We start from the raw sequence: 23,320 nt of genomic DNA, 5'->3' as shown, positions 1-23,320 counted from the left end.
AGAGTTCCTTTTCCTCCACCTTCTTGCCAACACTCGTTTCTTGTGTTTTTGAGTTTAGTCATTCTGACAGGTGTGAGGTGGTATCTCATTGTGGTTTTGATTTGCATTTCCCTAATGGCGAGTGATGTTGAGCATCTTTTCATGTGTGTGTTTGCCATCTGGATGTCTTCTTTGGAGAAATGTCCTTTCATGTCTTCTGCCCATTTAAAAAAAATGTTTATTTATTTTGAGAGAGAATCCCAAGTAGACTGCACACTGCCAGCACAGAGCCCAACACAGGGCTCAATCTCATGAACCACGGGATCAGGACCTGAACAGAAACCAAGAGTCAGACGCTTAACCAGCTGAGCCACCCAGGCACCCCTTTAGTTGGATTGTTTGGTTTTTGGATGTTGCATTTTATAACTTCTTTAAAATTATTTTTTTAACGTTTATTAATTTTTGAGAGACAGAGCACGAGGAGGAGAGGGAGACACAGAATCCAATGCAGGCTCCAGCTCCAAGCTGTGAGCACAGAGCCCGACGCGGGGTTTGAACTCACAAATTGCGAGATCACGACCTGAGCCCGAGTTGGTCGCCCAACCCACCTAGCCACCCGGACGCCCCTATAACTTCTTTATATAATTTAGATAGTAACCGTATCTGTTGGTTTTTTTGGTTGTTTCCTTTGCTGTGCAGAAGCGTTTTATTTTGATGTGGTCCCAATAGTTCATTTTCGCTCTCGTTTCCCTTACCTCAGGAGGCATATCTAGAAAAATGATGCTGTGGGTGAGGTCAGAGAAATTACTACCTGTGTTCTAGGATGTTTATCGTTTCAGGTCTCACATTTAGGTCTTTACTCCATCTTGAGTTTACTTTGTGTATGGTGTAAAAATGTGGCCCCGTTTTCCTAATACTATTTGTTAAAGGGACTGTCTTTTTCCTATTGTGTATTCTTGCCGCCTTTGTTGAATTTTAATTGACCATATAATTGTGGATTTATTTCTGGGTTTTGGCCTATGTGTCTGTTTTGTGCCAGCACCACGCTGTTTGGATGCCTACAGCTTTGTAATATAACTTGTCTGGAGTTGTGATCCCTCCAGCTTTGCTTTGCTTTTGCAAGATTGCATGGACTGTTTGGGGTCTTTGTGGTTCCATACAAATTTTAGGATTATTTGTTGAGTATTCTTGATGGCAGATTTTTTCCTTTGAATATATCATGCCATTCCCTTCTGGCCTGCAAAGTTTGTGTTGAAAAGGCAGCGGATGGCCTTATCGGGTTTCTCTGGCATGTAACAGTCCTTTCTTTTGCTGCTTTTAAAATCTTTTATCACTGTTTTGCCATTTTGATCACCATACGTCCTGGTGTGGACCTCCTTTGGTTGATTTTTTTGAGGGATCTGTACGCCTCCTGGATCTGGGTATCTGTTTCCTTCCTCACATTACAGAGGTTTCAGTTATTATTTCTTCAAATACATTTCCTGCTCCCTTTTCTCTTTCTTCTTTTTCTGGGATCCCTGTCATGCAACATTATGATGCTTGATGGAGTTGCTGAGCTTCAAACTCTGTTCTCATTTTGCACAGTTTGTTTTTTCTTCTCACCTGCTCAGATTGGTTACTTTCCAACACTCTGCCCTCCGGTGACTAATGCGTTCCTCTGCTTCCTCTAGCCTTTTTTTTTTTTTTTTTTTTTTTAATGTTGAGAGTATGAGTGGGGGAGGGGCAGAGAAAGACTCCCAAGCAGGCCCGGTGCTCAGAGCAGAGCCTGATGCAGGGCTCAGTCCCCCAACTGTGAGATCATGACCTGAGTTGAAATCAAGCATTGGATGCTCAACTGAGCCACCCAGGTGCCTCAGGCTGGCTACTTATTAAATCTAATGTATTTTTAGATTGATTCTATTTTATCTCTGTGTTAAGGGTCTCACTGATGTTTCCCACTCTTTTCTCAAGTCCAGTGAGTAGCTTTAAGATCATTAAAGTTTCTATGAGGCATATGACATATATTGGTTTCGCTTAGGTGTTTTGCTGAGGTTTTGTCCTGTTCTTTCATTTGGGACATGTTCCTATCTCCTCATTTTGTCTACTTCTGTTTTTTTTTTTTTTTTAATTTTCATTTTTTTTAATATTTATTTTTGAGAGAGAGCGAGAGCATGAGCAGAGGGAGAGGGAGACAGAACCCGAAGCGGGCTCCAGGTTCCGAGCTGTCAGCACCGGACGAACTGTGAGATCATGACCTGAGCCAAAGTCGGGTGCTTAATTGACTGAGCCACCCAGGCACCCCTGATTCTGTTAGAAAAGTCAGTTACTTTTCCTGCCCTTGAAAGTAGTAGTGGGCTGTGTACTTTTAAGAAGGTGGAACTGGCCCTTTTACAGAGGGGATGTCCCTCCACCGCCAAGCCCCGCCAGCCTGGATTGCTCCGCAAAGCGCACAAGTGGAATGTGCGTTGCCCGTGCAGTTTCGCGTGCGGGTTCTCTTCCACAGGGGACACGCAGCCTTGCGGAGACAGGCTGGCCAGGGCCGCTCTGCAGTGTGTACAGAGGGCAGGACGTGCAGCTTCCACGAGATGCAAGCATGCTCCGTGGGGGGTGACCCACCACTGCTGCCAGGACCCAGGCCCTGCCAAGACACACAGTAGGGACACTCGGCTTTGGCAACGTTTGTGACTGTCTTCTGGAGGAGGGGACCCGCGGCACCAGGGCTGAGGCAGGCCGTGGGTGCTGGCACGGTGCTGGCTCCCCCAGGTGGCTGTTTACTGGTGGGGGTGGGGGTGGGGGTGGGATAGGGAGGCTGTGTCTGCAGCCCCTTTGCTCCTGGAGGCGTCTCCCAGTGAAATCTGGCCCTCGGGTACGGGCCCTGAGGTTAGTGACCAACTGTCGCTCCCGTGAGCCCCAGGCATCTCTCAAACCGCAGCTCCCGGCTGTTTGGTGTGCTGACTCGTTAAGAGTGGGGCACGGTTTCCCCCTCTCCCTCCTGCCTCTTCCGGAACTGAGCCTGGTGAGTTACGAAGTTCCAGGCTTTCAGTGCAGCCGGTTGTAAGAACGCAGGAAATTCGGCCCTTCTGGCTTCCAGGGCCCCATGTTACGGGGATTCACTTCCCCATGCAGGCTCCGGGGGTGTGAGGAACCCTTTCTCTGCCCTCACTGTGCCCACAGGTCCTGGCCACCTGTAGATGGCATCGCCCGTTAGCTCCCGAGCAGGATTCTGCTCTCCCTACGGTCTTTGACGTGACTCCTTCTCAGCGTTTACTTGTGGAGTTTGGTGTGTCAGTGTTTGAACTGTTTTCTGGGTTATTTACACCGATGTGTCATCTGCTTGTATCTGTGGGGTGAGGTGAGCTCAGGCCCCTCCGACTCTGCCGTCGTCCTGGAAGTTGGTGCCGCACGTTTTCTAAAAGACCTGCCCGACTCTTTTCCGCAGTAGGTGCCCCATTTTACGTTCACACCCGTCGCGTGTGAACCTTCTGGCTCCTCCACCTCTTCCCCAGCGCTTATTTGGTGTTTTGATTCTCGATACCCTGGCTGGCTAGTACCTCGCTGTGTCTTTTGATTTGCATTTCCCTGATCACTGACAATGTTCAGCATCTTTTCACATGCTCATTGGGCATTTGTACATCGTCCTTGGAGAAATGTCTATTCAAATCCTTTGCTTCCCTTGCTTTTATAAAATAAGGAATCTTTAATGTTTATTTTTGAGAGAGAGAGAGAGAGAGAGAGTGTGAGTGGGGGAGGGGCAGAGAGAGAGACAGAGACACAGTCCGAAGCAGGCTCCAGGCTCTGAGCTCTCAGCACAGAGCCCGACGCGGGGCTCGAACTCACGGACCGCGAGATCATGACCTGAGCTGAAGTCGGACGCTTAACCGACAGCCACCCAGGTGCCCTGATCCTTTGCCCATTTTTAAATGGAGTTATTATTGAGTCGTAAGAGTTCTTTGTGTATTTTACATACAAGTCCCTTGTCATATAAGGGATTTTGCAAATATTTGCTCCCATTTTTGGGCTGTTTCTTCACTTTTTTGATGGTATCTTTTGAAGTTTTTAATTTTAATCATGTTTTTTTCTTTTGTTGCTCATGCTTTTGGTACCATTTCTGAGAATCCTTTGCCAAATTTCCTGGGTCACAAAGATCCGTACCTTTATTATTCTTCTCAACAATTTACAGGTTTTACTCTTACATTTAGGCCCTGATCCGTTTTGAGTTACTTTTTGTATCTGTGTGAGGTTAGGGATCCAAATTCATTCTTCTGCAAAGACATTCTTGAACTGCTACAAATTGATACATTTTCAGGCATCCCACCTTGTGTAAATTGTTTCCTGTATTGCTAGATTAGTCTTAGAAAAGGAGGCATTTCCATATAGATACCATCATATAGCAACCTTGTTTCAGACTCTTGTTTAACTCTAAAACAGACCAGTAGTGATACGCACAAGGATGTCAAACAAATTCTGTATTTTATGCCAGCTTTGGTTTGCCATATGATGCAGTTCTGATCTTCAGCTTAATGAAACTAGTCATTTGAAATCTTTTGAAAGGTGAGCTCAGCATGGGGAAACAGGATGAAAGGATTATAGAAGCAGGATATGGAAACTGGATACAAAACCTTCTCAAAATTATTTCATCATTATCTTTTCACTATTTTAACTTGTGGTAAATGCCCACATGTTTATAGAGGTTTGTAGCTAATTCGGGACTATGGAGTTTGGCTACTGTGGGCGGTGCCTGGTGTTTCAGTAAGGGACTGAAACAGTAATTCATTGTTGCAAGCAGAACTCTGAAAGAAGATTTTGTCCATACTGAGAAAAGAAAAAGTTAACACCTCTTAAATATAAAAGCAACTAAAATGAACACTGTAGTTGAACAGGTACATCCTCCACTCAGATGGGCACAGAATCTTCAATTTCCAACAAGAAAGAATCTTCCTCGTCTTTGTCTAGAGGAAGGCATAGTGTCTCAAAGTAACTGAACAATTAACTGTCTTTCTAGACGAACCCTGGGATGGTCCCCAGCCACGGATTCAGCCCCAGATCTTACTTCTTTGACAACCCTCGAAGATACGATAGTGATGATGACCTTGCCTGGAACATCGCCCCTCAGGGACTTCAGGGAAGGTGAGACCCCAGTTCAAGGTAGAGAGGCATGGTTAGTAGGCTGAGGACTGCACTGGTGAAATCGATTCAACCCAAGAGAAAACGCCCATGTAAAATAGCCCTGGAGCTGGAGGCTGTGCGGCAAAGAGGAAACGGAGGGAGGAGAAGCCCCTGACTAGCAGACTAAGTGCAGCCTGAGAGGCCCGCCCCCAGGATTATGCTTCCTTACTCTGCGGCAGACAGGAGGGGCGGGAGCTACTGGGAGCTACTGGGGTTCCCTTCCCCCTTTTCAGCCTGTGATGCTTAGCTACTCCCCAGGGCCCAGTGATCATCGTGTCCCCTCTTGCGGCCTGTGAACCTGGGACTTCAGGGCCAGCAGCAGGGAGAGAAGCAAAAAGGGCTGAGCTGGTGCTTACCGAGCGCCTCTCTGCTAGGGCTTGTGGTCCCAGGACCCCGTTCGCTTGCTGTGAAAGGGAGGCTTCAGGCCTCGTTTCTTGGAAGTGTGTTTCTTGGAAGTGAAAGCTTATTATTATTATTTTTTTTTTTTTTGCAATCCTTTGTACATTTAAAGGGTGATCATTAACATTTTAACATAAATTACCCCCCCCCCCCCCCCCCCCCCCCGCCAACTCCACCCTCAGGATGGAATGATAGAAGATAAGCTAGCTTTTTTACTCCTTATTACGAACAATAAATGTCCTTGGAAAACGTGAGAGGCGCCCTTGTGTTAGGGACACAGAACTGAGGAAAAGCTTGGGGGACACATGGTTTGCTCACTAGATGAGGGAGCAGCGAACCAGACAGAATCCAAGATGGTGCTTGGGGAAAGCACAGCAATCCACAGACCACACCAGCAGATGTGAAGAACATAGAAATCTGGAGGGGAGCCAATAACCAAGGACTTCCCGAGGTCAAAAGTTGTTCTCACCCTCCTCCCTAGAATGTTCTCTCATCCCTTTCCCCACCACATTTCCCTCTCGCTGTGTGTGTCCCTCCCTGTCCTGCTGGAGCTGCCTTGGCCTCTCACCTGCCAGAGGCAGCCTAGAGCTGAGAGGGTCCTCACTCCCCTTGTGGAAGATGATCCCTTTTCTATTACATGGAAGGTGAGAAGAAGAATATAAAAAGTACACTGTTGAGGGCTTACTAGACACTGAGATACTGTTCTAAGCACTTTACAGGTATTAACTCACAGAAGCCCAACAGGGCAGTTATTGATTCTACGAGTGTTCGACACATGACAAAAATCAGTGCGAAGTTACCTGTCCAGAGCAGTCAGACACAATTTGCTGGTGGAATATTTTGTTATACGTAGTGATTGGCTTACGGTTCTAATACGATGCTTCTGGGCTGCACAGCGTTCAGTAGGTTTTTGCGGGTGAACTTCTGGCCACTGCACATGGACTTCAAGAAGCTACTTTAAAAAACTGGGCTTGTCTACACTTTATCTACAAAACCCCCAGTTCTGTCCATCTAAAATAGGTCATCAGGAGGAAGTACAGCGTTCCAAGTCACCAATATGTCTTTTTCTTTTTAAGTTTTGCTCCAGACTACTATGACTGGGGACAGCAAACAAACAGCTTCCTGGCACAGGTGGGAACTTTCCAACCAGACTCCATGTTGGATCCTGACAAGCCAAGCCAGGGGCAGCATCAGTAAAAAATTTTATGGAAGATTCCTCAAGTGAGAGGCTTCAGAGAGACTAACTTAATGACAGCTGAATTTTTAATAAGGCACTTTTCCTTAAGAAATAGGACTTGATTTTTATTTGTTACAGGTTTCTAATGGCTCCATAGGACTAAGCAATAATTTAGATTGATAAAAACCTTATTTTAGTACTAAAAAGTGAGCCTGGCCACCTATTTCAGTGGGTATAATTTAAACTTTAAAAAAATTCTGTACTTTTATAAAGATGTATTTTATATAACTTAATAATGCTAAAATATATACTAGGATTTTTTGAGAATGTTATTGCAATATATGTTTGTAGTTTGCACAGACTTTTATGCATAATTCACTTTAAAAGCATACAGTACATGGTCTGATGGTTGTTTAAGGCTTTTGGACTAAAGTGTTCTTTAGGTCCTCACCTCTTCGGGTCATGCAGATCCGAAGCTTCTGAATCAACTCGAAATACAGTTGACATCTCGGAAAGCCAGTTGCAACTCCAGTGTTAAAAGTTATGATGTAGGAGAATGTCCAGGACTTGTACCAGGTAATTGGCCCCTTCCTCTGAGTTAAGGTCCAGGCAGTTGTTCCCTCAACTAATCTCCTAAATTTTGCCAAAAAGGTGGTATCAACAGGGCACTAATGCATACGCTTCGGTGATGAGTCGGTGTGTTAAAAACCGAGTGGACTCACACTATTAAACGTGCTCTGCTCTATGTGGAAACTTTGCCTGGTTTTTCAGCCCAGTGAAATCTGGTAAGCGGTACCTGAGGGCCTCTGCAGGACAGCGCCATTCCCAAAGCACCGATGGTTCCTTACCTTCAAGGAACAAAGGAGAGGTTCTCGCAAGGGGATGAGTCATAAATGCCCTCGATCCAGAAGACTCAACAGGTTTCCTGTAATTTCCCACCGTATCTCTGTATCTCGAGTAATGCCCTTTATTTTTAAATCGCGCTGCGAGCAGCCTATTAGAAACTGCAACTTTAAAAAGGGCAGTTTTCTGTAGCAGGATTCCTGCCTCTTAGCCACGCAAAAGGGTGTGTTCCAGACGATTGCTTAGAAGTCCTCTTCCGTTTAAATGAGACCCCTGTCCTCAAATACTGGTTCCCCAGCCACAGGTGCTACTCTGAAACCTCCAAGATCTTCTAGAAGTAAAACCGCCTCTAATGCAAAACCGTGCTGCATGGCTCTGTCAGTTGAATGCTCTGATCTTCTGTAAATCGGAGAGAAGGTACTAGAGGAAGTGCTGTTACCAGAAAGTATCTGCTCTGCCTACGAAATCTTACATCTCGGGACAGGAGGAGGAGATGAAGAGAAAGTTATATTAATAAGCTCTGCCTTCAGGATGAAACCCATTTCAAAATGTCTTTTTTTTTTTTTGTGGTCTTCAGAAATAACTTATCTCTGGGCACTGATTTCATTCACAGAGATCAAGTCTACTTTCTCTTGATAGTATTTAAAATTGCCATCTCGAGTCATAAATGGTTTGTGATTGGGTTATGTCATTTGTACAGAACACGTTTATCCTGCAGAATCCCACATAACAGCATTCTTGCCTTTTAGTATATGGAAGAATTGGGGTCACACATCATTGAAAATAGTTACTGTCAGGGAAAATTGTACACTGAAGCAAAATTTGCACTGATTACTTGGGTTGCCTATTATATTGTAAGTTGTCATTCTAAATAACTTTAAGAACACCTGACTTGTCATACTGTCTTTGTTACTAATACTTAGGAAAATTTAAAGGCAGCCCCGGCATATGCTTAAAACTTTAGATCATGCTTTCAGAAAGTACTTAAGATCATTCAAGGGTAGGTATATTTTTTTAATATAATAATAAATCACTAAAATCATCCAATTATTCTACTCCTGCTGTATCAACACATTATTCTATCACTACTGGCAGGAAAATTAAATACCCAGCATTAACCGATAAAAGCCAAAATTCTATTTTTATGATAAAGCTATTTGAACTATTTTTTTTTACTGGAAAAGATAAAAATGTTCTAAGAGCCTATATTTCTCTTCCCCTTTCTAAAAAGTATTGCTAAAGCACAAGTATTGTAAACACATCTAGAATGTAAAAAATAGGATCGTATCAAACTCTCTCCTAGTAAATGACCACGTGTACCCTGTGAAATGTTACAGGTATGGTATGAAAAGGGAAATGAAAATTTCCTTTAGTTTCCTAAGTGTTGTGAAATAGGTACACTAACAAAGCTACTACTGCTTACGTGAAATATGAAAGGCTGGGGCGCCTGGGTGGCTCAGTCAGTTAAGTGGCCGGCTTCGGCTCAGGTCATGATCTCACGGTCCGTGAGTTCAAGCCCTGCGTCGGGCTCTGTGCTGACAGCTCAGAGCCTGGAGCCTGTTTCAGATTCTGTGTATCCCTCTCTCTCTGACCCTCCCCTGTTCATGCTCTGTCTCTATCTCAACAATAAATATTAAAAAAATTAAAAAAAAAATATGAAAGGCTAAGAGAAGACAAGGAGTAGGGATTACTGGTTGTAAAATATCCACGTGTCCTCCTGTTTTAAGGCAACATGATGAAATTTAAACCCTGGTCGTTTAAAAGTTAAAAATGGGGAAGAGGCAGAGTCACTGAAAATTGTGGACTAAGTCTGATTCTGCTCTAAAAGGCTAAGTATTTCTGTGCACCTGCTGGAGATCTTGCAGAATGGGTGTGCACCCCTGCAGGTAACGGTCTACAGGTGCCAGCTGAGTCGTGTGGATACCTTTCATCGGCTCTTTTTTTCTTTCTACAATTAACCTGTTTAATTGAGCCAGTGATTGTGATACACGGAGCTGGGACTGTAAGAAGTTTTGACGGTTGCACTCTACACATCAATCATATTTAGTTATGCCAGTTCTCTCTTGAATGTATCAGGCACGTTGTTAAAACTGGGCTTGTTTAGCTGCGTAAATCAGGGACACCTGCAAGTGCGTCCCCAGATACCCTTTTACCAAAATCCAACAGAACTGCTCTTTGTTGGCCTTGAACACTTAATTCCTATTAAGAGGAAAGGAATAAGCATTAGTAAATCCTAGAGCACGAAAAGTGCTTGGAGGAAAAGGTTCTCATTTATATTTACTCATAGTAGATATTACTAGAATATTCCTTTTATTTTTTTAGAACATTGCTTTTATTTTTTCAATAAAGGTAAATTTACATTAGAATTAAATGGGTTTAAGTATTTGAACCTTTTTTGAAGGTTTCCAACTGAAGAAACTTTGTTTAAAAAATACCTTTTCACTTTAGAGGATGTATAATAAAACCTAGACAAGTGTCAGGTCCATCAAAGACCTAACTCCTAGGCCTTTCCATTTTTTGTCCCAGGTTAGTGAGAATTTCCCTAATTAAAAAAGTTTCTAACTGTGCACAATGCTATTTTAAGGCTTCTCATGGTCCAGAGAGAGGAGCTGTTGGAAAGGATCAGGCTAAAATAATGGAATTCTCATCAGAAACCGTAAAGTGATTCAAGTGAGGAAACATTTAAGGAACGAAGGGAGTGGAACCCTGTCAGTGTCTATAGAGTGCTTATTATGTGCTAGACACTGGGATTATTGGGTGTTTGCCAGTCTGTGGGTCCAGGGTGTAAACTCAGCAGCACCCTTCCGTTAACTCTCCTCTCGGCCCTTAGCAGGAATATATGCAAAGGCCTTGTGCCAGTGGGTCAGAATACCTGGAAGCAGCTAAAGATGTCCCCGTACCCCCAACCTAGATATCACTGTGGATTCCCTGTGCCAGTCACACAGCTCCTCGGGGCCTGGGCCTTCACGGAGGGTCCCTCCGTGTGGAGTTCTGAGGTGGACCGCCCCGATCATCAATTAGGGGATCCAAGTCCTCGGCTCCAAATCACCAGCTCCTGATGGAATCCACCTGGTTCCTCCAAAGCTGGATTTTCATCTTTTCTCTGACCTGTGGCTGAAACCTCTCCTCTCTCTGCCCAGAAACTGATGATACTTCATTCCAGCATAGCCTCCAAATCTGTCTTCCCTTTTGCAACGTTAAGGCTCAGAACATTAAGCCTCTTTATCTCCAGAACAGGTTTTCTGCCTCTGAACTTCAGCGTGGCCAAAACTGGAGATCAGATGCCTGCTTCCTCAAGCTAGATTTGTGACTTCCCTCTAAATCCCTCCCTTTCTCTGAACCTCAGTTTCCCGCGAATCTTGCTAACCGACACAGCCCCTCCAGTCCCTTGGCGGTCCCCACATGGTGCTCCTTGAATTCGGGCATTAATTGAGATATAAAACGGTATGTTTAGGAAGAACAAATGTTTTGTCAGAGCCATTCAGTTTGTGTTACCGAGTACCCGTGGCCTGCTGTCCCCTTACTGAAGTTTGCAGACCCAACACCTACGCAGTGGAGAACACTTTCCCATTCGGAGGCATATTCTGTGAAGGAAATCCGTATGGAAAGTTAAATAATTTATCCGAGTGCTGCCTGAAGAATGTGGACTCTGCTGTGAGTGAGGGGTGTTACTGTGTGATTTTAATCCATCTGTGACAACTTGATGGCATCATCAGAAAGACACGAAGATGTGTTCACACTGAGGGCATCTTCTCTGCTAGACAGGTTTCTATGTTAGCTATTCCTGGGTGTGTCCTCGCTAGAAGCTAGGGATAGCCTAGTTAGGTTACTTAATTCATAAGCTACATGATGGCTGGGGTATTTGTCCCGACACCCACAACAGTGAATGAACAGTCCAATCCTGTTCTTGTGGTAGACGGTGTCTTTTTTAAGGGTAACTTCTTTGATTTGCACTTGTATCTGCTATGTATTGATTTGACAAGTATATTCCTATAACGGCCTATCCCTGTTTTCTGAGGAGTCTGACAGATATGTAGCTTTCGGGTAAAGAATTCATAACGGAATAAAAAAGGAAATAAGGATTTTACGTAAAGATAGCCTCTAGGAATCATTTGAGAACTCCATCTTAAAACAGGAGCATGGAGATGAAAATAGGTCTACACAGGCACCGCCTGCCCAGTCGTGGCCCTCACCTGTCTGGGCACTGGCAGGTGAAACACTGAAATAATGAACACAACAGGCAGTAAAAAGTAGATTCTTATCCGGTAAAGAATAAAAAGAGTAGGGACACATTAGGTGCTTAAAAGGGCAACTCTCCAGAGAAAACACCGAATAGGGCCAAGTTCTAGCATGGTCTGTATGTTCAAGAATGTTTTTAAAACTCATATGGAATAAAGCAAAGCTAAAGAAAACTGTTTTTTTTAAAAAAGGGGAGGTTGGGGAGAAGAGGGGACCACCACACCAGATATTTAAACACAGACCCCGAGTAATTAAAATAACCGGGGTACTGGTACCTGAGTCAACAGGCCGATGCAGCGGAGAACCCAGATACAGACCTAAATGCATGTAGGGTGTTAGATACAATAAATGTAGCATCTCAGACTGGTGAGGACAAGATGAACTGTCCAGTAATGACACTGGAACAACTGAGTAATCAGGCAGGAAGAAATTGGGTCGAATCCATAACTTACACCCCATGCCAGGACATACTCCAAAGGAATCAAATTCCGATCTAAAAAAAGCCATGAAAGTTCTAAAAGAAAAGGTAGGTGAATCACTGCTCTGAAAGTAAGAAGGTATTCCTAACTCTGACTCAAAGTCCAGAAACCACTGAGAAACTGATAAATTAGACTGCATTAAAAAAAATTGCATGGCAAAGCTATCCTAAATAAGCCAAGTCACAAGAAAGACACCAAATAGAAAAAAAAAAAATACAAAGGATTAATATCTGTAACAAAGCACTCGCAGAAACAGAAGATCAACGGTGTAGTACAAAAATAGGTAAAAGATATGAACACAGAAGGAAAGATGTACAAACAACATGGATTTTAAACATGTTAAAAGGAGTCAGTCTCGCTGGTAATAAGAAAAATCAAAACTAAAACACACTGATACACAATTTTGTATCTATCAGAACAGCAAACATCAAACCCACATCCATGTAGGTAAGGTGGCGGGTAAGCAGGTAGATCCGTCAATTCGGTAAAATTGCCTCCGTGGAGGGAAACGGTCTATCTTTCAAAATTATAAATGTATATGGCCTGTGACCCAACAATTCCATTTTGCGGAATTTATTCTACAAGTACATATTTACATATGTGTGGAATGACACATGCCCATTAGTAGGGCGTTGGTTCATTAAACGACTGTCCATTCACACTATGGAATATCGAGCAGTTAGTAAAAAAAAAAAAAAAAAAAAAAAAAAAAAAGTTTATTTAATGAGTGAAGTAACTAGTGATACGGGAAGACTACCAAGAAAAATTAAGTGAATAAAAGCAGATGGTATGTATAGGATGCTACTCCTGGGTAAAAATGAGAGGCAAAATGAAGACTTTACATTTGTATTTGCTTGTGTAAAGCCCGAGTGTGGATGGAAACCTAAGAGACCAAGGGCAGAGGCTGTGGTGAGGGGTGAAGGGTGGCGGAGGTCCGCAGTATGGGAGGTTGGCCAAGGACAGAAAGAAGACATTCCACTGTATGGCCTTTCCTATTTTTTGGTTTTTCAACCATGCGAATGTATTACTTATCTGGAAAATTAAATAAAGAATATTTGAAAAGCCTTGTGACTCAAAACAAGTCCAAAAATACTCAAAGTCCCCAATTTTTAGTTGAGTATTATAAGCCAACTTCTGTGATAACACAGATACACTACATTCCGAGCAAGGGACATGGAGTCAGACTTGCTGGTTTTAAGCTTTAGTCCCACAACCTACAATTTGTGACTACGGACAAGTTAGTCATCCACTCTTCTGTGTTCTCTCCTAAAACGGATTAGTAACCGGACCTACGTACTGCTGCTGCCGCAGCGACCAGGAGCCCGAGGAAACCCTGCACGCTGGAGGCCGGTGGCTGCCATTCCGAGAAACCAGCTCTGACTGCTTCCGTCCTCTCTCAGTTCTCCACTAACTATAATCAAATCCTCAGCTCATCACAGGAAACATTTCAAAGGCGGGGCGGGGATGGAGGGGGGGGGGGGGGGAAGGGAACAAGAAAAGAAAGATCGCAGAAACATTTACTTTAATTCACATTTTCTACAGTCTGGTGGGTACCACAACACATTATTAGAACGGTGTTCAAAATCAAAGCTGCACCTGTTCAGATCTGAAGCTAGAACGCACACCCACCTGCGGGCATGTCTGTGTCTGTGACGTTTCACCAAATCATTTCCGCGATCCCACGGAAGCAGTCTGCGTGCTGTGGTGGACAGCCAGGGGTTCCGCGGGCACTTCAGGCTGCAAACTGCCGAGCGCTGGACTGTCGGCTGTCCCCCAACTTCCAGCTGAAGGTGATGCTGACGTAGATGGAAACAGCTGTCCTTTCTCACAGTGGCACCTAGGTCAAGTCCAAAAATATGGCAGTGTTTCGTATACACACAGAGCTGACGAGTATTGAGTAATTCACAACGTTATCGTGTCAGCATGTTTGACTTAAATTTCAAAGCTGAAAACTTAGTATTCTGTCTGATCCTCTTGATAATCTAAGAATCAACACAGGAGAAGCAAATTTTATCAGTTTTAATATATAATATTTCTAACTTACATAGATGCCACTTAAGGGGAAAAAAAATAAACCCATGCTGTTGAAGGAAGGAATTATTTTCCTTTTCTTCATTTTCATTACTTCATCAGCCGGTACAATCATTTCTGTCAGTTATAGTATCAAGTGCTGGATTTTTAAATCAGGTGACGAGAGGAAGACAAAATGTGGGAGGAGATACCAGCCACGTGTTTTCACGACACACTCAGTGCTCTAGTGTCCCTGCACAAGGGGGTCTGTGACTTAGAAAAACACATTATATCACAAAGATCATACAGTATCACTGGGCGCACAAAACAGAGGTTCCTACACATACACTTAGGAGATACACACATACGTGAAAATGTAGGCTGCCCCCCCCCCCATCCAATTTGCGGTAAAATAAAGTTACATAAATTTCAGCTTAAGAATACTTCACTTGTTTATTTTCTTGGTAGTGAAAACATCCATTAAAACCCTGAAAAGAACTGAATCCTAACCTTTTAATTTCCTAGAACTCACTCTAATATACAATTTTTCCTAAGCTTCAAGCAAATCACATAAAGAAAAAAAGCAATAAATGGAAATGACCAAGGATTTTCTCCAGTCAACAGAATTTAAATAACAGTTTTATCTTTAACGGAGGGAACAGTAAAGTAACACTACCAAACGATTTTTTAAACTTACAGTAATAGACAAAGTGCAAAACTTTCACATTTTCTTAAACTCTGAATGAACACTAAGAATAATTCTTACTAATTTACCAATAAGATTACTTACTCACTTTTTACCTTAAGGTCCCCCTCTCCCACTGCACAATACTTACATTCCTAAGAATGAAAAGAAAAAGTAGAGAAGGCTCTCCAGTCAAGCGGGTCTGTTTTATTCGACTTAACAAACAAACAAGTCACCACCATCAACAACAAAAAACCCCTGGGTCTATAAAGGTTAGAAATTGGGTAAGAAAATAATTAACTAGTGAGACCTTACTCCCCTTCAGCCATATCCCTCCAAGGGATGACCGAGTATTTTTCAAAGAGGGGTGAGCCAATGAAGCACAATTTAAAACACTCCACTAAATCATCAATGAACACATTTCAGACTCTGGCAGGTGAGATGTGGTTAATTTAAGAGCACTTCATAAAAGACTGAAGGAGAAATGTCCCCGCATTACTTCTACACAGATGCCTCCTTCCAAATTAATCTATCTCTAACAGCTTTAAAAAGAGTATTTTAAATATTAAGGATATCTAAACTCCAGCTTGAGAAAATAAGCTGAGGACTTGAGAGTCACTTGTTGGTACAAGTCCCACAAGGTACCATTTATATACAAGGGACTGAAAGGAAAAGAGAGGCAGGGACGGGGAGCATCACGGAGGCTTGAACTCCTCTACCTGCTTGAATGACCTACCGAAGATATTCAGGTTGACAGGGGATTGCATAGATTGTATTCTAAAATGAAATAAAAATAAAATTCCTTTAAAAATGCTTAATTTAAAAGAGTAAATTTTGTGCATATAACGTTTGAAGGCGGCGTTACAGATCCATATAATCCCATTCACATTTTATCAAGGCAAAACTTAAATATTTACGCAATTTTTTTGTTTTCTCAAAGTGAACAAAAATTCTGTAATTCGAGTACGGACAGAGAAACACAGAGTCAAAGGAAATGGGTATATAGGATAGGCTCTAGGTGAAGACCTGCCCACGGCACACTTGGGGGGTCCGGCCGGGCAGCCGGCACAGGGGATGGTGCTTTTTCACCTCTACTGAAGCAGGGCCTTTAGACCAAAACAGCCACAACGACAGCAACTAAAAATCTCACATAAACACCAGGGAAACTGAAGTTGAGGTCCTGGGGATGGGGATTCTTACACTGAAAGTACCATTCATCACACCGACGCCCCCATGTTACAGAGGGTGACACCCGGAATGAGGCAAAGCTAATCCAAACACGTTTCAAAGATCACTGATAAATTTTTATCACGGATATCAGCTCTAAGCAACATTTGTTCTCTAGCTCTCTTCTTCCAGAACAGACTGCTAACAGTGTTATCAGGATGGTCATATAAGTTGGACAACTGGAAATCGAGGATAATAGAGTAAGAACAAAACCAGTTCTAAACAGAATAGCAGAATATTCAACGAGTGGAAACATGAAATTAAACACAGAATTAGTATAATTTACATGTTTTAAAAGCATATACTTCATTTATAAATATCTCTAATTGACAATCTATTAAGAATCATAAATATTCAAGTGAACATTTGAATTTTCTCTTTAAGAGTTCAGAATTCTTTCTTCAAGTCTTTGAAGATTAGTCTCCTTCTGCTGAATGTCCAAGACTAACAGGCTTCACACAGTCACATTATGTCTCTAATTAGACATATAAAAGCCTTTATTACCTACTGTGTTGTAATAAGACTTTAAAATTCTGTAACTCTCTTATACTTGTAGAAAGCCTAGAAAAGAAAAAAAAAAGAACATATTAGGACAGTTAATATGTGCACATATTTCAAATTATTGATACTGTGATATGAGCTATAATTTGAAACCAAAATCCAAAATAAAAGAAGGTAAGTAACACTGAACAATGGAAGTTCCATTTTTAAATGAGCACGCTGTAATTAACAATTAAAGACTGACAAAACACACAGGTATGGTTCCTCAGTCTTGGCTTAGAAGGGGAAAAGGGAGCTATGTCACTTATTAACAACAGATTCTAGACAAATGACGGGAACCGTGATATGAATAACTCATTACAATAAAGAATCTCAAATCATTTACAGTTGGTCGTATAAATTCATTGTGCACCTTCCTCTCCAAATATTCAGTCCTTCCCTGTCGCTCCCCAAACACACTATAGGTGACCCTTGAGCACAGGTTTGAACTGCAAGGGGCCACTTACACAAAGATTTTTTTCAATAAATACAGTACTGTAAATGTATTTTCTCTTATGATTTGCTTAATAACCTTTCTTCTCTCCAGCTTACTTTATTCTAAGACTACAGTACATAATACATATAATGTATGAAATAGGTGTTATTAGACTGCTTATGCTATTTGTAAGGTTTTACTGATCAACAGTAGACTATTAATAGTTACAATTTGGGGGAATCCAAAGTTATATGTGGATTTTTTACCACATGGGGGGACTATTAGCCCCACGAGGTAAAGATGGTTTATTTATCTCATGGTGAATACCTGTGCCCTATGCCCATCAATATTGAAGGTGTTCAATAAGTAATTACTGAATCAGTTAATGAATGCATGCATGCTTCTGGGTCCAGGCCCAAAAATTCTGGAATGGGAATCACAAAAAATAATTCTATAAGCTCAGTTACCCTATGTACAATTTAGGGTTGACAGAATAAAGTCTAATGTTTTTCTTTCTAGAACATAAGATGATGTAGTATGCAGTATTAAATGTCTTTCTTTCCTCTAAGTACTTAATATGTTTTCTTACATCAAAAGCTTAGGATATGCCAGGCAATGTCCTGAGCGCATCACACACATACTCTCAGTCATCAGGAAAAAATTCTACAAGGTAGATAAAATTAACCTTGATGTCCTATTTGAGGAAAACTGAGGCTCAAATAAATCAGTACTTTTTCAGGGTCACCCAACTAATAGATGGGTTCCAACCTGTCCATCATATCCCATGACCACACAGCCTCTCAAAAAGTCCATGCTCTCTAGAGTCTCAACAATGTTTTCTTTATACTCTTCTAAGATGCTTGCAAGATGTGGATTAACAGAAAATGAATTCTTACTCTAATCCTCAGAATATTAAAGGATTGAAACAGTTTTTGATTATCAGAAAAAAGCAGTATAATTATTAAACAAAATAAATGTGTAAAATCATGTGTGTTAAAGTACCTACTTCTAAAAAAAACCTGTCAAAATACATATGAAGGTACAGCAAAGAAACCAAGGCCCAAAACTAAAGAAAAGAGAGCTGAGTAAATAGCAGGAGGGGTGTTCAGAATGAAAAAGCATGCTCGAAGTCTGATTTAGACACAGACGGCAGAGGATCAGAAAGCTCCGAGGTTACACACAAATTAACCACAGGGATTCCTTTCACCCAGAGACCACACACTGGCCAGCACTGCCAGGGGCCATCACAGCACAGTCTCTGTGGAGAGGAGTCCCAGACCTCACAACGTATTACCCAAGAGACGTGTGACACCTTTGTACACAGGAGGGCACGGGCGCACCTGTGTCTACCTGCTGCTTCTCTCTTTCAGAGGCGCGTTACAGGATATCGTAACACCCAACGGGTATATTAATGCCGTATGCAAACCATTTGATACAAATGTAGAAACTAGCAGAAAATGGCTGTTCGTGTAGGAAAGATACTTACAGAGTATTCAAGATACAGAAACCACATTTTCCCTGGAAAATGGCTGAAATGGCTTCAGTTCAGTGGCTAGAACTGAAGACGTGCACATCGTATGTCCCTGCTCACCAGCATCACGTGACAGAGCAATGTGGCGCTGGGTGCCCTGAGCTAAAACTGTATTAAATAGGCCGTTGGACAGAGAAAACTACGAATTCACTTATGTAAAGCTAATGCACAACCTCCCCGAGGTGTAACACAATAATTTGTATGTGTTAGTGTAGCCAGTCATTTACTATTTAAATGGACTGAGGGGCGCCTGGGTGGCTCAGTCGGTTAAGTGTCCGACTTCAGCTTAGGTCGTGATCCTACGGTTTGTGGGTTTGAGCCCCGCAATGGGCTCTGTGCTGCCAGCGTGGAGCCTGGAGCCTGCTTCAGATCCTCTGTCCTTCCCTCTCTTTGCCCCCACCCCCACTCTTGCATGCTCTCTCTCAAAAACAAGCAAGCAAACAAACAAACACAAAAAACAAAAACACCCAAACATTTAAAAAACAAATGGACTGATAATCAGGTAAAAGATATAATGAACAAATCCAATAACAATTAGTAACAAAAACTGTTACATTCTTTAAGAAAAAAATAAATGTACAGGATTCATATGAATTAAAAAAATAAAGCTCAACTAAGATTAAGAGGAGAGTGGGGCTAAGTTAATTGCAGTGTGTCCTTATAACAGAATATTGGCACATATTTAAAAGAGAGAGACAAGCCAAGACACAGACTCTTAACTAGAAGAGAACAAACTGATGGTCACTAGAGGGGAGGGGGATAGAGGGATGGGTTAAGCAGGGATGGGAATTAAGGAATGCACTTGTGATGAGCACGTGATGTATGGAAGTGTGGAGTCACTATACTGTACAGCTGAAATTAATATAACACCGTATGTTAACTATACTGGAACTGAAAAACCTCATAAAAAATACAATAATGCTTATGTTTTTGGAAGTTGCTAAGAAAGTAAACTTTAAAGCTTGTCACAAGAACAACATTTCTGTAACTGTCGTGACGGATGTTAACTAGTCTTACTGTAGTAAAAATCCCACAATACATACAAACAGCAAATCATTATGTCGTGCACCTAAAACTAATATAATATTTTCTTCTCAAAAAGAAAAAGAATAATCCTTATTAAAAAATGTAATCATATCAGGAAATGATTGTAATACAATGCCAAATAGAACAGGAAAATACATAAAAAGTATGCTTTCAGCACTATGAACAACAGCCAAGTTATAGAAAGAGCCCAAAATGTCCACCAACTGGCAAATGGATAAAGAAGATGTGGTTTATATACACAATGGAATACTACTCAGTGATGAAAAAGAATGAAATCTTCCCATCTGTAACTAAGTGGATGGCACTGGAGGGTATTATTGCTGAGTGAAATAAATCAGTCAGAGAAAGACAAATAACACATGTTCTCACTCATATATGGGATTTGAGAAACTTAATAGGACCATGGGGAAAGGGAAGGAAAAAAAAGATAGTTAGTTACACACTGAGAGGGAGCCAAACCCTAAAAGACTCTTAAATACAGAGAACAAACTGAGGGTTGACGGGGGGCAGGGTAGAAGGGAAAATGGGTGATGGGCCTTGAGGAGGGCACTTGTTGGGATGAGCACTGGGGTGTTGTATGTAAGTGATGAATCATGGGAATCTACTCCCAAAGCCAAGAGCACACTGTACACTCTGTATGTTAGCTAACCTGACAATAATTTATATGTATAAACAAAAGTATGTTTTCAATTCTGTTAACACCTACACACATATATGCGTGCACACACAAATATTTTACTTAGAAGTAGGGGGAAAATACACATGAAAAATACAACAAATGTTGAAATAGTCCTGGGTAGTGGGAATATGACTGAGTTTTAAATTTATTTTTAAAATTATACTCTCATATGTTTTTCTAAAATTTTTTATAATGACCATGAATTACTTTTATAATTGGGAGTGGGGGGGGAAGAGGATTATTTTAAGAGCTTTAAAAAGCACATGAATAAACTAGTGTTTGTGTTTCCCTGGGGAAGAAAAAGGAGATTAAATTAGGCTGTAACCTTGTGTGACCATCCCAGCCTGAGTGTCACTGCCCTTAGCAGAACAGTTTCCCCACATCTGGTGAGACACAAAGACAATTTTTTAAATACTCGAACACAAGAGCACTGAACCTCCACTGGTTTGTAAATCCCCAACACCAGCACCCCTACCATGGAATTCAGGTAGCATCCTGTAGTTTTAGAAGCACGGTCATGTCTAATCTCAGGTCAGCATCACGTTAGCTCTGGGAGACGACTTTCTATCATCCATCTGTCACAGAGAGGGGCACAAGCTGGAAGAGCGAAGTCATTTGCCTGAGCTCACACGACCAGTACACGGCAGGCCTGGGATTCTAGAACTCCAAACCGCGGACTCAGAGTCCGGTTGTCTTTAAAGAACAGTAAGAGAGAACACCAGGCTCTGGATACAGAACTAGAGCCAGAAGGGTTGCATTTATGAATATTCTCTAGGAGACTCAGAGAAATCTGAGGACGTGAACATCTGTTTTTTTCCTCAATTTAATTTGGATTTTAAATGCTTAAATTGTTTAAAATCTTTTTCATTTAAGGGGTGCCTGAGTGGCTCATTTGGTTAAGCGTCCGATTTTGGGTCAGGTCATGATCTCACAGTTTGTGGGTTTGAGCCCCGCGTCAGGCTTTATGCTGACAGCTCAGAGCCTGGAGCTCGCTTCAGATTCTGTGTCTCCCTCTCTCTCTGCCCCGCCCCAGCTCATGCTCTGTCTCTCTCAAAACTAAATGTTAAAAAAAAAAATTCAAAAATATTTTTCATTTAAATTTCATTTAAATAGTTTAATTCAGTTTCTCCTGTTCCATCTTACTCATAGGCCTCATAAGTGAGTGAACTAAATTTTCCATCAGGCACTAATCACTGATGTCCTATGTCCTCTGTCATATGCCTGAAATCCCAACCTACAGAGTCATCTTTAAATACACAGGAGCAACAGGTGATATCTAAGATGGGGAAGAGCCAATTTAATTTAATGGCCCCGTTTTAACTCAAAAATGCACGTTAAGAAAACCTAAGAAATGATTTCTGCATCATGCGGTTCCCTATTTTTTAAAACAATTCTTCCTTGACTTGACTTTGGGATTCTTTTCCTTCTGCTCTGTATTCTCAGTTCACTGGTACTGCAGGCCTCTCTGGGGGAAAACTCAAATTCTGTTTGAAACCATCTGTGTGCAAACCAGAAGCGAACTCTGTGTCTGTGCTGGGAGAATGGGGTAAGAATGAACGAAGGGAAAATGCCGCCTCGGCTTAGGAAAGAGAAAGCAGTGAGAAGGTGTCGTCTGTTTCTTTGATCACCATCTCAACCCAGCTTTCCTTTCCTTACTCGTGCTGCTGTGTGCCAACAGGCTACAGCCAGCTGAAGGGAGTATTATCAGGAGACTATCTGCCCCACGACACTGAGAAGGCGATCGGACTTTACTCATTTTTCCTGGGACCTGCGCAGACCCTGGACGGTGTGGACAGGTAGGACGCCATAGAATTCTTTCTCTTTGTCAACCAAACAAAGCAAATGACGTTAGCAGAGAAGATGATCTTTGTGGTCCTGCTGAAGCCGGCAAAACCCAAGAAAACCGTTCACTGTGAAAACCGTTCTTACCTCCCGAAAGCATTTAAAAGAGCAACTATTTCCTGTCGGGTGAGTTGGAAGCCTTTAGATGGGCTGTTCTCTGGAAGCTTTTGGATTTCTTTTTCAGAGAATAGGATCTTCAGGGCAGTTCCTAAACCCTGAGTCTAAAGAAAATAGTGATACATGTTAACAATTAAATTCCTGTAGTAATAATTACTATAAAGGTTAAAAGGAATATGCAGTCACTGTGACGAGAGTCAAGAAATTCATATGAACTGAACTTTTCACCAAAATGTTAAACTGAAATTACAGTTTCTACTTCCTCACACATTATGTATATGATAAATGTATCTAAACTATTAAGGAACCTGAATAACTTAACACTTGTCGGACATAAATTACTAAAATGCTTTAACCTAGAAAATATCCCATTAGAATAACAGTGTTCACTATGTAACCCTGAAAGCAATCTTTATGGCCCCTAGCAATTCAAAACGTAGAAGCTATTAGTGAAAACCACACTTCAAAATTTATCAATTATTAGAACTAAAGAAAAAATTTTGTCTCTTGATCTTTCCAGGACTTCTTGTCATACTTGTAAAGAAATAAGATAAAGTATCAAACAATCCTTTTCACACTGAATAGACACAGAAATGAGCCTGCTTGGCAGAACTCCTCTTTTATGTGGGTTCAAGTCCCCCATCAGGCTCTGTGCTGACAGCTCAGAGCCTGGAGCCTGCTTCGGATTCCGTGTGTGTCTCTCCCTCTCTGCCCCAACCCCGCTCACACTCTGTCTCTCTCTCAAAAATAAACATTAAAAAAAAAAAGAAGAAGAAGAAATGAATCTGAGATTGTACCAATAGAAACAAATACAATAACACCAAAATCATTAACACAGACAGGAGAGACATTCTTACACATATAACACAGATTTAATATATTCATCTTTTTCATCGAAGAAGCAGGAAATCCACACTTTCGATCCTCTATTTCAGTGAACAATGA

The 23,320-nt window shown here is 41.8% G+C and overlaps 2 protein-coding genes across 5 annotated transcripts in view; one reads left to right on the top strand and one right to left on the bottom strand.

Moving 5' to 3' along the window:
* Positions 1–8,795, top strand: part of GPR137B (G protein-coupled receptor 137B) — a 49,426-nt gene extending 40,631 nt beyond the window's left edge. For both annotated transcript variants that reach the window (XM_042959815.1, XM_015539231.2), the window contains 2 exons: positions 4,961–5,085; positions 6,600–8,795. In XM_042959815.1, coding sequence (XP_042815749.1) covers positions 4,961–5,085; positions 6,600–6,720 — 246 coding nt within the window. In that variant the 3' untranslated portion in view covers positions 6,721–8,795. The remainder of the gene's footprint in view (positions 1–4,960; positions 5,086–6,599) is intronic.
* A 4,971-nt stretch (positions 8,796–13,766) lies between these two features.
* Positions 13,767–23,320, bottom strand: part of ERO1B (endoplasmic reticulum oxidoreductase 1 beta) — a 62,613-nt gene continuing 53,059 nt past the window's right edge. For 2 of the 3 annotated variants that reach the window (XM_042961171.1, XM_042961172.1), the window contains 3 exons: positions 22,346–22,479; positions 16,692–16,744; positions 13,767–14,098 (listed from right to left, as the gene is read on the bottom strand). In XM_042961171.1, coding sequence (XP_042817105.1) covers positions 13,779–14,098; positions 16,692–16,744; positions 22,346–22,479 — 507 coding nt within the window. In that variant the 3' untranslated portion in view covers positions 13,767–13,778. Of the gene's footprint in view, positions 14,099–16,687; positions 16,745–22,345; positions 22,480–23,320 lie in introns of all 3 variants that reach the window. The other variant, XM_042961173.1, reaches the window with a different exon arrangement.

This window comes from Panthera tigris, chromosome D2, assembly GCF_018350195.1.
Source record: "Panthera tigris isolate Pti1 chromosome D2, P.tigris_Pti1_mat1.1, whole genome shotgun sequence".
Lineage (NCBI taxonomy): Eukaryota > Metazoa > Chordata > Mammalia > Carnivora > Felidae > Panthera > Panthera tigris.
Note: the sequence above shows the minus strand (reverse complement) of the source record. Positions and strands in the feature narration are given on the sequence as shown.